General features: G+C 42.1%; 1 protein-coding gene across 2 annotated transcripts in view; it reads right to left on the reverse strand.

The window, feature by feature from the left end:
• Nucleotides 1-2,724: 2,724 nt before the first annotated feature.
• Nucleotides 2,725-14,971, reverse strand: part of acap1 (ArfGAP with coiled-coil, ankyrin repeat and PH domains 1) — a 28,815-nt gene continuing 16,568 nt past the window's right edge. For both annotated transcript variants that reach the window (XM_061234307.1, XM_061234306.1), the window contains 10 exons: nucleotides 12,985-13,187; nucleotides 12,045-12,114; nucleotides 11,428-11,522; nucleotides 10,433-10,626; nucleotides 8,776-8,826; nucleotides 8,159-8,331; nucleotides 7,828-7,937; nucleotides 7,275-7,385; nucleotides 6,580-6,641; nucleotides 2,725-3,728 (listed from right to left, as the gene is read on the reverse strand). In XM_061234307.1, the coding sequence (XP_061090291.1) occupies nucleotides 3,628-3,728; nucleotides 6,580-6,641; nucleotides 7,275-7,385; nucleotides 7,828-7,937; nucleotides 8,159-8,331; nucleotides 8,776-8,826; nucleotides 10,433-10,626; nucleotides 11,428-11,522; nucleotides 12,045-12,114; nucleotides 12,985-13,187 (1,170 nt within the window). In that variant the 3' untranslated portion in view covers nucleotides 2,725-3,627. The remainder of the gene's footprint in view (nucleotides 3,729-6,579; nucleotides 6,642-7,274; nucleotides 7,386-7,827; nucleotides 7,938-8,158; nucleotides 8,332-8,775; nucleotides 8,827-10,432; nucleotides 10,627-11,427; nucleotides 11,523-12,044; nucleotides 12,115-12,984; nucleotides 13,188-14,971) is intronic.

The following is a 14,971-nucleotide window of genomic DNA, read 5'->3' on the forward strand; positions in this document are numbered from 1 at the left end:
TAATGGGGATTAGTGGGTTGTTCAATGTGCTCAATGAATTCATGGAAATGCTGTTTGTTACTCCCTGACTTTAACGTTTATCATACAACATTTTCCCGTGTGCTCCCATTGACTCCCATTTACTCACAACTTCTCTTCAGCTTTTCTCCATGGATAGTGAAATGAAGAGAACAGCTCAATAGCTTCACAATGTGTTACAGCCTGTTTCTTTCTTGAGTCTAATTAGCTCAAATATGTTCTTAGACTTCATCAATTCATAAGTTCTGGAAATTTTTTATTTTGCTTACTGCCAATGGATGTGAGAGACAACCAAACAGAATAGATCCATTAGAGCACTGCCAGGGAGTAGAAATATATTATGTGCAATACCTATATATGGAAACATAGCTGGTGCCCTAAAGAAGAGGTCATGAGAGGTCAAATGACAGGCTGAAATAGAGATGCACTTCCCCTACACTGTAATGCATATCTTCACATTTTCCAAGCCTTCAAATATCACTTCCACATTTTTGCACAAATTTCCAAATTCTATTTGTATGTAGCAGCTCGCCATAACCAGAAAGACAATGTGATTACCCAGACTGATGTATAGTGTGTCTTTATTTTAATTGTGTCAGGGAACTAATTTCTAGTTCACCATTTGGCCATAGGAAACCTCAAAGGAACCACCCAAAGTGGTCAGCAGATAAGAAACCAAGCTGGAACTAGCGGGTCAGCCATTTGAGGTGTAAATGGGTGTGTATATGTGGGTGAGTGAATAAGTGTGTGTTTGTGGGGGTATGTGGGTATCTTGGGGGTGGCCAAGCAAACCTCATACAGCCATACCTTGTACTATTCAGATTGCAGATACTAAAAGTCACCTACAGGCACTATTTTGGGTCAGCCCATACCATAATAAAGCAGAAGCCAGAGTGTCACTGTCGTGTTCATAACTTGGTTTAATTATTGCCTACTCTAGTGTCTCCACACTCACATATATTTCAGTAATAGCCAAAGCTGCCAGAAATATTTAAATGCCTCAATATGCTCACTGTGAGAGGGGTAATTTCCATGTAACATTAAAAGATGTATTGTAGATTGACCAATATATAAAAAGAAAGCTATCAATACTCCTATGATCTCCCCCTGTCCTGTCCTGTTTCAATTAGATACAAATTGAGCTTTGGCAGTTGGCATCAAAGCCCTGCCGCTAGGTCTGTCGTTCTATATCGTCATATCATTTATTGTGAGATGGACATTTCTTGTTTTGTTTCAGAAAATGTATATTGTTGCCTACCATATTCTTTTCAGTATATATACAGTAATGTCACTGCACTTAAATCTGTGAAAGTGAAACTACACAAAATGTGCCTCTAAGCACAGGAACACGGTTTGGTGTCTTGTGTATTGGTTAAGAATGACGTAAGAGGTAAGGGATCAGTGGGTGCATAACTGAGTAAGCCAAGGTGGAGATTGAGTACACCTTGCATGGTGAGGCCTTGACTGGTGTCCTACAGATTATACACAAGGGGCTTAAGTAAACAATTTGGCTATCAGTAACAGAGACCTGGTTGACCCTGGCCCTTCCTATAGTATGTGAGTGAGCAGGAAATGGGTTTGTTGGTCAGACAGGCAGCCAGGTGCACCACAGCGAGTGGGGAGAACGGAAGGAGTTTGGTTATTACATTATGTCCCTGGAGTTCTGGGGGAAAAAAGGGCACCTTTCTCTTGGTATTTTGGACAAGAGAACCTAATGAGACAGGTCCTTTATTTTTGTGTAAGTGTAAATTGAGACTCACTCTCACTCACTGAGACAGGATGACCTGAAGCTGACCTTTCTTCAAATACTTCCCAGAACAGGGAGCCACCACCCCTCTCTCAAATACTGCACAGTGTTGGTTATTCTTAGTGACATTACATCATTAGTCATTCATAGTGGTGAACTGAACATATACAACAATACAATAGCTTAGCATCATTTAATTTAAAAAAAACTTCTTTCATGTTATCATTATGGGGTGTTGTGTGTAGAATTTTGAGGAAAAAAATGAATTTATTCCATTTTGGAATAAGGCTGTAACATAAAATGTGGGAAAAGTGAAGCGCTGTGAATACTTTCCGGATGCACTGTATATAAAATATATTTTAAAAATTTTAAATATATTTCATACGGTTAATGAAATATATTTTCATAGCTACTTTGAGAAGATCCACTAAGCATTTCCACTTCAAAGCACACAAGAATAATTTCCTTAAACTCTTTCAAAAACATTCAACCTAGCAGCGCATAGCAGGAGAATGTCTGACTGCAAGGCTTGAGGATGTTTACCGCAGGCAACTTTCCAATCCAATATTCATTAATTCATTCATTCATTATCCTAACCCACTTATCCTGAACAGGGTCGCGAGGGGGCTGGAGCCTATCCCAGCATACATTGGGCGAAAGGCAGGAATACACCCTGGACAGGTCGCCAGTCCATCACAGGGCACACACACCATTCACTCACACACTCATAGCTATGGGCAATTTAGACTCTCCAATCAGCCTAACCTGCATGTCTTTGGACTGTGGGAGGAAACCGGAGTACCCGGAGGAAACCCACGCAGACACAGGGAGAACATGCAAACTCTGCACAGAGAGGCCCCGGCCGACGGGGATTCGAACCCAGGACCTCCTTGCTGTGAGGTGGCAGTGCTACCCACTGCACCATCCGTGCCGCCACAATCCAATATTATCTAGCCATATTGTTTTTGCTTAAAAATAACTTTTATTTCTGCAAACATGCAGTGACAACAAAGACAAAAAACAGAAAACCAAAATGAGAAATACCCAGGATGCTGGGTCACATCAGTACATAATACCAGAAATATGCCCCTGAATATTAACATATTCTTCCACATGTTGAACTTGGTACAGCAGACACGTATTGGTGTGGGAAACAGGATTACTGTACGCTCTTATCATCATACTCTATCATCAGACACAAATTTAGCTCAGTAATCACTGAGGCCCAGGTTCATAAATGCTCACCTGTTTCTGCTGACCCTGCTTTCTAAAATGAATGTCCCAAGTCTTTTCTCACCTTCAGCCCAGTTCTCTAATCAGTAGCTTACTGTATAATATTGCTTAAGCGCCTGGTGAACCTAGTGACTGTGGAGGATGGAGCTACATGCATTATCAAATCATTTCCGGAAGAATTACATTAAATTAAATTAAGAAACAAAGCTCACACTGTATAATGTGTAGAAACTGCAGAATTGTTGGAGTCTTAAAAAAGGGCTGGGCCATGTCATTTCAAGGCAAACTGGGTAATTCTCTCCTCACAGTCCTGTCTACAATATAATTGTGTGATGTGAATGGTTTATTTAAATGGGAAATTACACCACTGCGGTTATGAAATTCCTGAGAGGCACATAAAGGAATAATTAACTATTGCACCCAGGTCTTGGAAGTGGTATTTCCAAAGCATCTGAAAAACAAATTCCAGCAGAAACTTGTTCGGTGTTCCCATAATGTTGCAAAGAACATCCTAATTTTCCTGCACCATCGGTCAATCCAGCAAGGAATGTGTGCATGTGTGTGAGCATGTGTGTGTGCGTGTGTGTGTGCATAAGTTAACAACATAGTGTGACAGTGACACCCAGTGGTCATGGGATCTTCATGTCGGTGCTGCGCCGTTTCAGTTTCTCTGGATTGTTGGAGGCCATTTGGGAGAAATCTCGGAAGATATCCTGATATGTTTCATCACCTGAGGAAGACACAACATCCATATTATTATACATCTACAGATGCCGAGTATATTAAGTAATATGAATAGTATGAAATGATATAAAATATTGTAGCAGTACATACTTTTTCCCACATTCCTTTAATTGAATTGAACTCATCTAACTAACCCAGAACATTTCTGTAAGGATTAAGATATTAAAATATGACTGGAGGGGATAACCCATTTTTACCCTTCTATGTTACACCCGTTCCACTGCCCATAACTCCGTTATGTATGTAAATAGTAATGCTGCAAGTATGGTTTCAATTTAAATTACCCTTACAAGACAAAATTTGCTGAGTTGAACCAGAAATGTAGATATATAATCTCCCTGAAATTAAAGCACTCGTTTAAGGAGCAATATAAGGAGCTGTATATAAATGGCTGGTCTAATGCATGCAGATAGATATGCGCATGACATGCACAAACACATACACAAGCTGCATTTGCAAGCTGTTTTTTTATTTCTAGAGGCGTCATTTAAGAACATATAAGAAAACAAATGCAAGTGTTATTTTTTTTTTCGTTATTTTTTTTTGGTGAGTTCGGCAATCACAAAATGTAACTTGCCAAACTTTGTTTGCATACATAAACACTAACACAAACACTTCAGTTCTGTCAGTTGATGCTAAGGTCTGAAGTTCACATAATCCAGGCCAGTGGGTGAAACTATAGGTCGGGCACGGCATTAAACACTGGGACAGTCGGGACACGGTTTCTCGGAGCCAGCAGCTGATTACCTGTTAGGCCAGCGCAGGGAACGGCAGGACACAACAGAGCAAACAGCGGAGACCAGCCCGCCGTCTCATTGGACACAGACACACACAGACAGAGCGATAAAAAGCATTTGCACATTAAGACTGAAGCACCATAAGGTCCTTTTGGATGCAGAGGTAGCAGCCAGAAGCACTCTTTTGGAGGTCACGCATGATCTCAGAGGCCTCACTGGCCTGTGTGACTTTGTGATGCCCAAAGCAGCCCAGGTATAGTGCAAGGTTATTCAGTACTTGAGGACCATGCTTCTTCTTTTTTCAGATTTTTCCCTTTTTTCTCCCAATTTGGGAGCCAATTGTACCAATTCAATTAGAGCTAGTATTAGCTCTAATACCCAAACCCCAAACCCCATCCCTCGGCGGCCCGAAGGAGAACGACATGCCTTCTTCAAGCCATCTCGTCTCATGCCCGTTGCCGTGATTCCGAGGCCCCCGAGGTGCTTTAATGTGCAGTGATCTACTAACCCTGCCAAGTCCCTCCCTCTGGAGCAGCGAGCCAATTATGCTGCTCCACATGAGCCGGCCAAACTTGGCTTTTGGCAGGACCGAGAATCGACCCCGGTCCCCGGTGTGCAACTGCAGCAAACTGCAACCGCAAGTCTTAGCCTGTTGCACCACCGCGGCTCCTCAACCATGCTTCTTTAAGTGTTTTACACACCGCTGAGACATGAGTTAGGAGGGAGTCTGCCAGCAGACACTGTGGCCCTCAGAGGCTGAATAATATTGAGCCCAGGCTGCTAGCATGACATTTCACATTTGCAATTGTGGAAGCACAACTCTCTCCCTGCTTGCCACGATTAATTAATTCCTTATAATGACCAAATCCATTGTTGTGAATAGCATAAAGTCAATATTTGAAGTAAAATACATACATTTGTTAATAATGGAAAGACGGATGCTGTGGCTATACCAGGCCAGTGGGTTTCTGGCTCCAGAGGGACAGAGTTGTGCACCAACGGTCTGCATTTTATGCTAGCAGGTTAAAATGCTTACATTTAGCTCACAGTGCTGAGTAGGCTGAGAGAGCTTCAGACGCTAGCTGAATCATTCCATCAAACAACAACTTTTAACTGCTATGGAATGGCTGGTAAAGCACAGTATGGGTCCCTGTGGCATTAAACATCCTCATCAAACCATGCAATGGAAAGCACTCAAGCCGAAACATTCATTGGTAGCTCTGGTTTAGCTTGCATAAATACACTAGGCCAAACCCACAAGGATTCCACCTTAGAATTTAATTTGTCCATTGTATGTGAAAAATATTACGTAGGACGCACTAAGATGTACCCGTAAATATAGTGTCATCTATTATTTTTGTAAAAACTGCTTATTCAGGAAAATCCACATAAAATTGAGGACACTTTGCACACCAGGTTTTGCAGCCCTGGAGATTTTCACCCTGTCATTGGAATGTAGCCCCTAAGAATAACATCAGGAATGAGAGCTGTGAGCTCTCCTGGTAGGCAGTAGGAAAGGAGCATTCCTTGCTATAGCTATGTTATGATAACAATGATTACAGTATGTCCAAAGTATGTACATGTTTATACATATATCTATATATATATATATACACACACATATATAAGCTGTACAATATCCACAAAGATACAATCTGAACCATGAACATTTTTGATGGACTAAGTTGCTTCTCTGTACTAACACACACTTTCAGTGTTGTATCTGAGCTCTTTACAGTTAAATTTAGAGATCTCATAGGCATTAAAGTGCAGGCTAGCTGTGCGTTCATTACTCATCAAAGTGCAAAGTGGACTCCACTGTGGGAGTGATTACATAAATACTCTCTCCTCACCTGCTTTCTTCTCTTCCATCTTATTCTGTTATTTTCGTATCAAGTCATTTTGTCCTTTCATTTCCACCCCATCCTTCCTTCTTTTCCCCTGCTGTCTACACAGAGTATTTATCCCCTGCCCTCTACTCACTGTTTCCCCCTAGAGCCCATCCGCTCAGATGGTTCTTGAGTGCCTGAAAGCTCTTTTTGGCATGCCCCATCCCACTTCCTCCCCCACCTGTCCCAGAACCCATTTCCCCAGATTGACCTGATTGGCCAAAGGCTCCGTCCATCTCCCGCATTTCCTTGTTCATCTTGGCGATCCGTAGTCTGTGGAGAAAACCGTGAGGCAGGTGTCACGCTCGCATAAGTACTGTGTATTACATCTTTTGTAATCCATAGTTGCCTCCTGCCAGTACAAAGAGGTCTCAAAAGTCTCAAGCTTAAGGTATCACCTCTTTGTGGCACATTAATCGTCATAATGAATCATAAAATAACCATAGGTGAAGCTTAAACATAGGCCATGATGTCGAAGTAAAGTTGTACAGACTGCTCAACTCATTAAGGACAGGCAATTCAAGAAACTGGAAAAAAATATTGTACATTTTTTAAAATATTACGTTTTTCTAATATTGTGTATTTGAAGACAACTGCCTTTTGGTGTCATATTAGATTTTACAATATCTACTAATTGCATTTTTTTTAAACATGCATTCCAGCCTGTTTTGATTGCACCTATGCTGCCGCTTATGAGCTAAATGCCTATTCATTGAGGGGAGATCTCTCAAGTCATGTGTTCAGGAATTTCTACAGTCTCTAATTATGACTGACACAATTTAAGGGTGCCATTTCCTCATTTGTAAACATGCTACATTTCAAATGTAAGTAAGTTCTGGTGCTGACAGGTGCTTGCATTAATCCCATCCTTGATTCTGAGCCTCCTCCCCCCTCCCTAGTTCTCACAATGTGACGATGTCTGCATTGGCGTTCTCCACGGCGATGGTGATGGGGTCTTTCTGTTTGTTATCTTTGGCATTATAGTCCGCACCCCGCTTCAGAAAGAGGCAGACCAGCCTGAGGGACACAGGATCCATGAGACAGAGTGTGTGTATACATGCTAGAATATGCTGTAAACATGTATGTACAGTGCAGTTCATAAGTATTTGGACAGTGGCAGTTTCTGTTCTTTTGGCTCTGCACTCCAGCACATTGGATTTGAAATGAAATAACAAATGTGAGGTGAAAGTGCAGACTTCACCTTTAATTTGAGGGTATTTACATCCATATTGGGTGATCCATGTAGGAATTACCTCCCTTTTTATACACAGAGCCCCCATTTTAGGGGACCAAAAGTAATTCATATTCATATTCTCAGTTTGTATGTATGGGATTGAATGTGTTTGTGTGTGTGTGTGTGTGTGTGTGTGTGTGTGTGTGTATATGTGTGTATATGTGTGTGTGTGTGTGTGTGTGTGTGCACACAGGCGTGTATCCACTGTATGTCATTGTGTCATACCCAGTGTGTCCTAATATCGTAGCATGATGGAGAGGTCCTCTCCCATTACTGTCTGCCTGGTTCACATTGGCACCATTCTGCAGAAGAAACTCACACGCTGCCAAGGAATTCTGGGAAAAGGAAGGACGGCAGAGGGCACAGGTTGGTATTCCTTATCGCATAAGAAAGAGAAGACACGCACACACACACACACACACACACACACACACACCGACACACAGACATACACACACACACACACACACACACACATAGACACCGACACACACACGCACACACTCACAGACACACGCACACATACACACACACACACACACACACACATACTCACAGCAGACACAGCTTGTATGAGAGGGGTGGAGCTCTCCTCGGTGGTGTTGACCCAGTTGACATCAGCGCCGTGGGCCAGGGCATCGGCCATCACAGGGAACTGCTGGAGCGCAGCAGAGCGGTACAGTAGAGCCCCGGGATGAAGACCACTCAGATCCTCCTCTTCCTCTTCATCTGGGAAAGGAGTCACACATTACACACCCGGCATTCTATATGTGTCTCACCAATACTGTAAAACTGCCAATTTCCACTCATGGGCATGTGCCTCTGGACTGGGCTTACAGCTAATACACCAAATCAAATTTATGTGTGTGTCTGTAATACGTGTAAGTAAAGTAAGGAAATAATACCAGCACACTGCTGTAAATGCTCCCTGGTGATATTTATTGAGTGAGCTAGACAGACGTTATTAAAGTGAGCTAGACAGTCTGTGTAGCTCACTTTAATAAATATCTGCAGGGAGCATTTACAACAGTGCGCGGGTATTATTTCCTTACTTTGCGGCCTTTACCTAGCACCTGCGCTAAATACTTTGGATGTGTGCTTGCTTCTATTATACTAGCCAACACGTATGTGTGAGTACTCATGTGTATTTGTATGAAAGCTGTAAACTCTCACCTTGGAGGGCACCTGCATGGTTCTTCTGGCCAATGTCACTCAAGCTCAGCCCTGTGGTAGAGAAGGAAATGACAGTCCTTGTGTAAGTCACATGTTCATGGGTTCACACTCATACACACTGAAAAAACTATAAATGGGGATGAACTAGCTTGGTGTCTTTTCATCATGTTGGTGGACGCAGTCGGAGTGGGACTTCATGTGTGGACCAGAGTCTCTGGTTTTCAACGGTGGCCGTCTCTGTACCTGTTGTGAAATTACTCCCTGTTGTTAATGTAAATGTTTGTAGCCACTTCTTATGTGGAGGACATATCATAATCTCACCATCTCAGGCATTATTTTCTGTCTGATCATATATGTACAGTATAATAGTAACCCTGGATTCTTGCTCTGGCCAGTAGAGGTACACTTATACAGCTGTGAATTTCAACACCTGTATACATGCACAACACTGTAAATGTGTGCATATCTCCTCTGCGTCTACATACATATCCGTCCCAGATCAATGTGTATATGAAGCTGCGGAAAGCTATATTCTGCTCAGGCAGCCTATATGTTATATGAATGGACAGATATTTGATACCATCATTGGCCTGGGTCAAATATGCAATTATTTAAATATAAAATACTTTTCTACACTTTACTGGGCTTGCCTGGTGTATTGTAACCTATGATATGGGGCAGCCTGTAGCCTAGCCTGTAGCCTAGGGGGTATATGAATGGGACTCGAAGGTTGGTGGTTCAATCCCCGGTGTAGCCACGATAAGATCCGCACAGTTTTTTTGGGGCCTTGAGCAAGGCCCTTAATCCCACATTGCTCCAGGGGGGATTGTCCCCTGCTTACTCCCTGTAAGTCACTTTGGATAAAAGCATCAGCTAAATAACATCTAATGTTATGAAATGGAAAACTTTCCATTTCATTTTCCAAACCCTGCCTTCTGGTCCTCCTGATTGGCTCAATTGCACCAGGCGAGATCAAACTAAGTACAGAAATGTATTTGAATCCAAAACAATGACGTATTTGACCCAGCAACAACATTGCTTTGTGCTAACAGTTTCACAGCAGAATGGAAATCCTATTTTAGCATATCTCAATGTGTGATCAACTGCAACTCAACAGCCAATTTCAACACAGCTGCGACACATTCATTGTGTCAGAAGAATAAATAAATGATTCTGAAATATGAATGAGTCACATCTCAAGAAGTTTTAATGTTGAGACAAAAACTGAATAAAAGTATAATTTCAGAAAATATAAATATAAAACAAATTTAGTGTTACAGCCTACATTTTTCATTTAAAGATTTAAAGTTGATTGTGATATTGGCTATGAACCTCAGGATCACTTTCAGAGGTCTGAACTGTTCCCAAGGGAGGAACATTACCTGCTGTACTAAAATCACATTTGTACTGATGGTATGGTTGTGATGCAAATCAGCCTGTTGTCTTATTAGTACCTGTTTGAGGCATGTCTTTGGAAGTGTTTTTCCTCCACAACGTGAAACTTTCCTTTGCCAAGTAACTTGCCAGCATGACAGTGAATCATCCACACCTCGCACTAGACAAATGCAGTCTACTTGGCAGGTTTTGCAAAGGCCTCAGAAATCTGGACTTGCTGCTGACAGCAGAAAATTGGTACGGAGTGGTAACACTGCGTCACCTGTGAGGCGTGGGAGGGTGGCTCGGTTGGGCTTGGGTTTGAGGGCGGGGCGGGAACCCGTTCGCTCCTGGGTGTTGGCCCGGTTCCGTCGGGCACTGGAGCGGCGAAGGGGAGCAGCCCGGCCTGTTTCTGGAAGCTTCTGAATAAACTTTTTCTCCACATACTTTGAGCGAATCCACGACTCTTTATCCTGCCTGAGAGGTGGAGAGGGAGGAAGGGAAAGAGAGAGTGAAATAGCAGGAGAGAGAGAGAGAGAGAATTTACTTTTTAACAATTACTTTCAACTAGAATGAGTAAAGCAAATAACTGCATGAATACATACACATGCAAATATCAATACACTGTGAAAAGCAGCAACTCCAGATGACAAGCCAGTAACACACGGATCATAAACACTGAAGATAACAAACCCTATCTCAAGGCATTAGGCCTACAAGAAAAACCCCAGAACCATGAACCAGAATTTGGATGTCATGTTTCTAGAGGATGGGGCTGCTTACAACACAAACCGTGACATTGTACCTGTGCAACTTCCTCCCTGGGGTGCAGTGGAGAGGGAGAAATAGAGGAAGGTCAAAACAGGAGATAAAGAGATCAGTTCTATGAAATAACTATATCCTGTTGCGTACATATAAAATGAGTACTGTTTGACAGAACAGTAACTGGTCCTGAAGGAGAGATACACACACACACACACACACACACACAGTATGTAGTGGTAGTTGCAAAAGCTGATAGACATTGAAATAGGCAGCAATTTCTACAGAAAAACAGGAGGAGGTGCTAGTGAGTTTTCCCCTCGATATAACTAATCCAGCAGCCTTGGCAGCTGACTGACAGAGTTACCCACATTGTTTCTGTGATGGCAAAGATCCCACAATCCCATTTCTTGCCAACCAGTCATACAGTGTAATTTTACTGAAAGGTTCCGGGAGTTTTGCTGGTAAAGCTCATCTCTGTTGAAGGCAGAAAAGGCAGGCCAGAGAAGGACTCACCTAGGACTGGTTGAGTGTGGCTTCTTGATTGTGATTTCCTCAATGCGTGCCTCATAGATCCTGTTGATTGCAGTGTTCCCCAGCTCACACATTAACTAGAGAGAGAGAAACAGGAGCATATTACACAAATATATGAAATCTATATTTGGTGTATGTGTGCAGAATGATATACAGTGGGTTCATTCTGCATACATACAATACAAGGCTGCCAGTGGTCCAGGAGCACTATTTAAGATCAATAGCATAATGAATTCAACACAGGAAATTTACCAGGAAATTTCGGCTGAAAATCTGGTTGTCTAAGAAGCTGACACTTGGTCATAGACAGATTGTCCAGCAGGACAATGATTCCAAGCATACATCAAAATCCAAACCGAAATCAATATCCATGTTCTGCAACTTTTTAAATTTATTTATTCCATTGCTTTATTATCACTCATCATTAAGAAAGCACACTACTTCACATACGTTGGGCAAAAAAAGCTTACGTATTTACGTCTGAATTATTGAATTTTTTTGCTAAAGTATTTTGTGCATTTTTATCAAGGGGGCCAATAATTCTGGAGCCCATGGTACGTGTGTGTGTGTGTGTGTGTGTGAATGAACACAGGACATACCCTGACCAGCTCAGGCTCCCAGGAGTCAAGAGTGAGAGAGCGCACTTTGGAAAAATGGACACCAAGACTCCTATAAGACAGAGAGAAGGATGGTATAGACAAGGAAGGTACACAGCACAATTCTAAGGTACAATCACACGTTTTAATGTTACTATCCACAGTTTCTGGTGTATACCTCTATGATTGCGCACTTAACTGCATTAAAGCACAGAATATAAGAAATAGTTGTTATTTATACAAAACAAATAACACATTTCACTTTATATACACTCACTGAGCACTTTATTAGGAACACTTGTACACCTACTTATTCATGTGATTATCTAATCGCAATCGTGTGGCAGCAGTGCAAAGCATAAAATCATGCAGATTGGTCAGCAGCTTCAGTTAATGTTCACAACTACCATCAGAATGAAAGATTGTTGGTGCCAGACAGGGTGGTTCGAGTATCTAAGAAACTGTTGATCTCCTGGGATTTTCACACACAACAGTCTCTAGAGAATGATGCAAAAAACAAAAAACATCCAGTGAGCAGCAGCTCTGCAGGCATAAAATAAAATAAGCCGGTCCGCAGAGAATGGCCAGACTGGTCAATGCTGACAGGAAGGTGACAGTAACACAAATAACCACACATTACAACAGTGGTGTGAAAAAGAGCATCTCTGAACACACAACACATCATAACTCTTAGTGGTTAGGCTACAGCAGCAGAATACCTAATAAAGTGCTCACTGAGTGTGTATTATGTGCAAACCTACAGCCCTAATTCAACAGGTAATTGAAGTAATGTAATTATATAAACATGATCTGCGTCTGGAATAAACACCAGCATACACACGCCCTCCTCGGCACTGAGTTTGAGACCACTGCCCAACATGCTGCATACGGTGAGCGGTACATGGCTTAGCGCAGTGTTCAGGTGTGAATATGTGCACTTTACCTGTGGATGCCAGAGCAGACGATGCACAGCGTGATTCCCAGGTTGATGGAGGCCCAGTCAGGCCCGGGCTCCCCACAGTCGCAGCACTGAGAGTTCCCCTGGATCTTCTGCACCTCCTCCAGGGCCTGTCGTCCCGTACTCTCCTGCTCTCCTGACTGCCCCCCACTGCTGTTAGAAACCGAGCTACACCGGTCTCTCCCTCTCTGAAAGACACAATGGAGAGTGAGTAGAGAGAGACCCTATGATCTTTACTAAGCTACTAAGCGCACCTCTTTGATGGTAAAAAATATTTAGTTTCATCAGGGTGTATATTTTAAACCGACAAAAGCTCTGTATCCTGTTGAAAAGCACAGGCAACTATGTAGTACGTACAGCATTGTTTCATGTGACAGCAGTTCTGCCTATGGATAAAAACTGTGATTTTTCTCTCCTAAAGCACGTCTGACTGTACAAAAAAAGGTTTTGAAGTATTGCACCACTTCAGATTCTCAGTTGCAGGAACAGGGACAAAAGCCCAACAGAAACCATGTTTGTGCTATTCATACCCAAATGTAAAAAATTAGCTTTGTTCTCCTATTTAATATTAAACAAAAAATCCTACACAGACACACAACCCCAGGTAAATATCCACAGCTTTGGGGGTTTACAGAACCAAACCACGAAGAAAGCAATTCCAAAGAAAAAATGCAAAACTGAAAAGGCACTAAAATATTCAGAAATGAAATACAGTGGAAAGGAAATGCTTGAGTACCACCTGATCATATTAAGAAACACCATATTTCCTGAACTGCATAACAATCCCGGTAAAGAATAGATCCTGAATAGACAGTATAGGTTCTGTGAACCACTGCTCAGAGAACCCAGAGAAGAGCATACATAAAACATATTGTGCAGGCACTGTGAAACGCAGGCTATGGAAACAGATGTGCTTCCATTTATCCCGCTCAAAATCTACAAAGAAGTACCAAATGACATTCCCCAGTTTGAGAGAGAAGAGCGGGGCTTCAGCCCTGCAGAGAGAGGTTAAGCAGGCCCCAGAACTGCCACCTCCGGGGGGGCAGTAGACCTCCATCACAGACCTGCCTTACTACTGCTCTGGACTGAGAGAAAACAGGAAATAATATAATATTTATTTATGTTGTCATTTACATTCTCTCAGTGGGTAAGAATAAGCGGTTGTACGACTACCCAAGGTGGGTAGAGTGATATTTACACTTCAACTTTACCTCGGAAAATACTTGTGAAATATTCTGCCAACACTTTTTGTCAAACCCATAATGCTCAAATTGTTTACTTTAAAGAGAGGGAGGGAATATGAAACAAATGACCTTGAACAAAAGATTGTGCGTGTGTGTATGTGTGTGCGCATGCGTGTGTGTGTCTGTATGCACGGGTGAATACGAACATGTGCGTGAGAGTGTGTGCGCATGTGTGTGCATGTGTGTGCGTGTGTGTGCGTGTTTATGTGCATGTACAGTGCAGTTTATAAGTATTTGTACAGTTCTATTTCAGTTCCTTTGGCCCTGTACTGAAGCTGAATGTATTTCTATCCATATTGGATGGTCCGTATAGGAATTACACCCATTTCTATACTTCCTTGTTGCGGTCATTCTTCGGAAAAAGCCTATTGTTTGGCCAATATCGCAGACTCCTTGTTCTTATTTCTCAGTGTCATAATGGCTTCCTTGACTGTCATTGGCACAACTCTGGTCCAAATTTCAATAACATACTGCAAAACACAATCAAAAGCCTAGAATCAAGACTAGAGAGCTTTCTTATCCCTGCACTAAGGATGCAATTACAATACACTACACCTGACTAATCATAAACAGCTGAGAAGCCAACTGTCCAATTACTTTAGGTGCATGTAAATACCCTCAAACTAAAGGTCTGCACTTTAACCACATGTTCATTGTTCCTTTTCAAATCCAATGTGCTGGAGTACAGAGTCAAAAGAACAAATTGTACCACTGACAAAGACTTACAG

This window comes from Conger conger, chromosome 3, assembly GCF_963514075.1.
Source record: "Conger conger chromosome 3, fConCon1.1, whole genome shotgun sequence".
Classification (NCBI taxonomy): domain Eukaryota; kingdom Metazoa; phylum Chordata; class Actinopteri; order Anguilliformes; family Congridae; genus Conger; species Conger conger.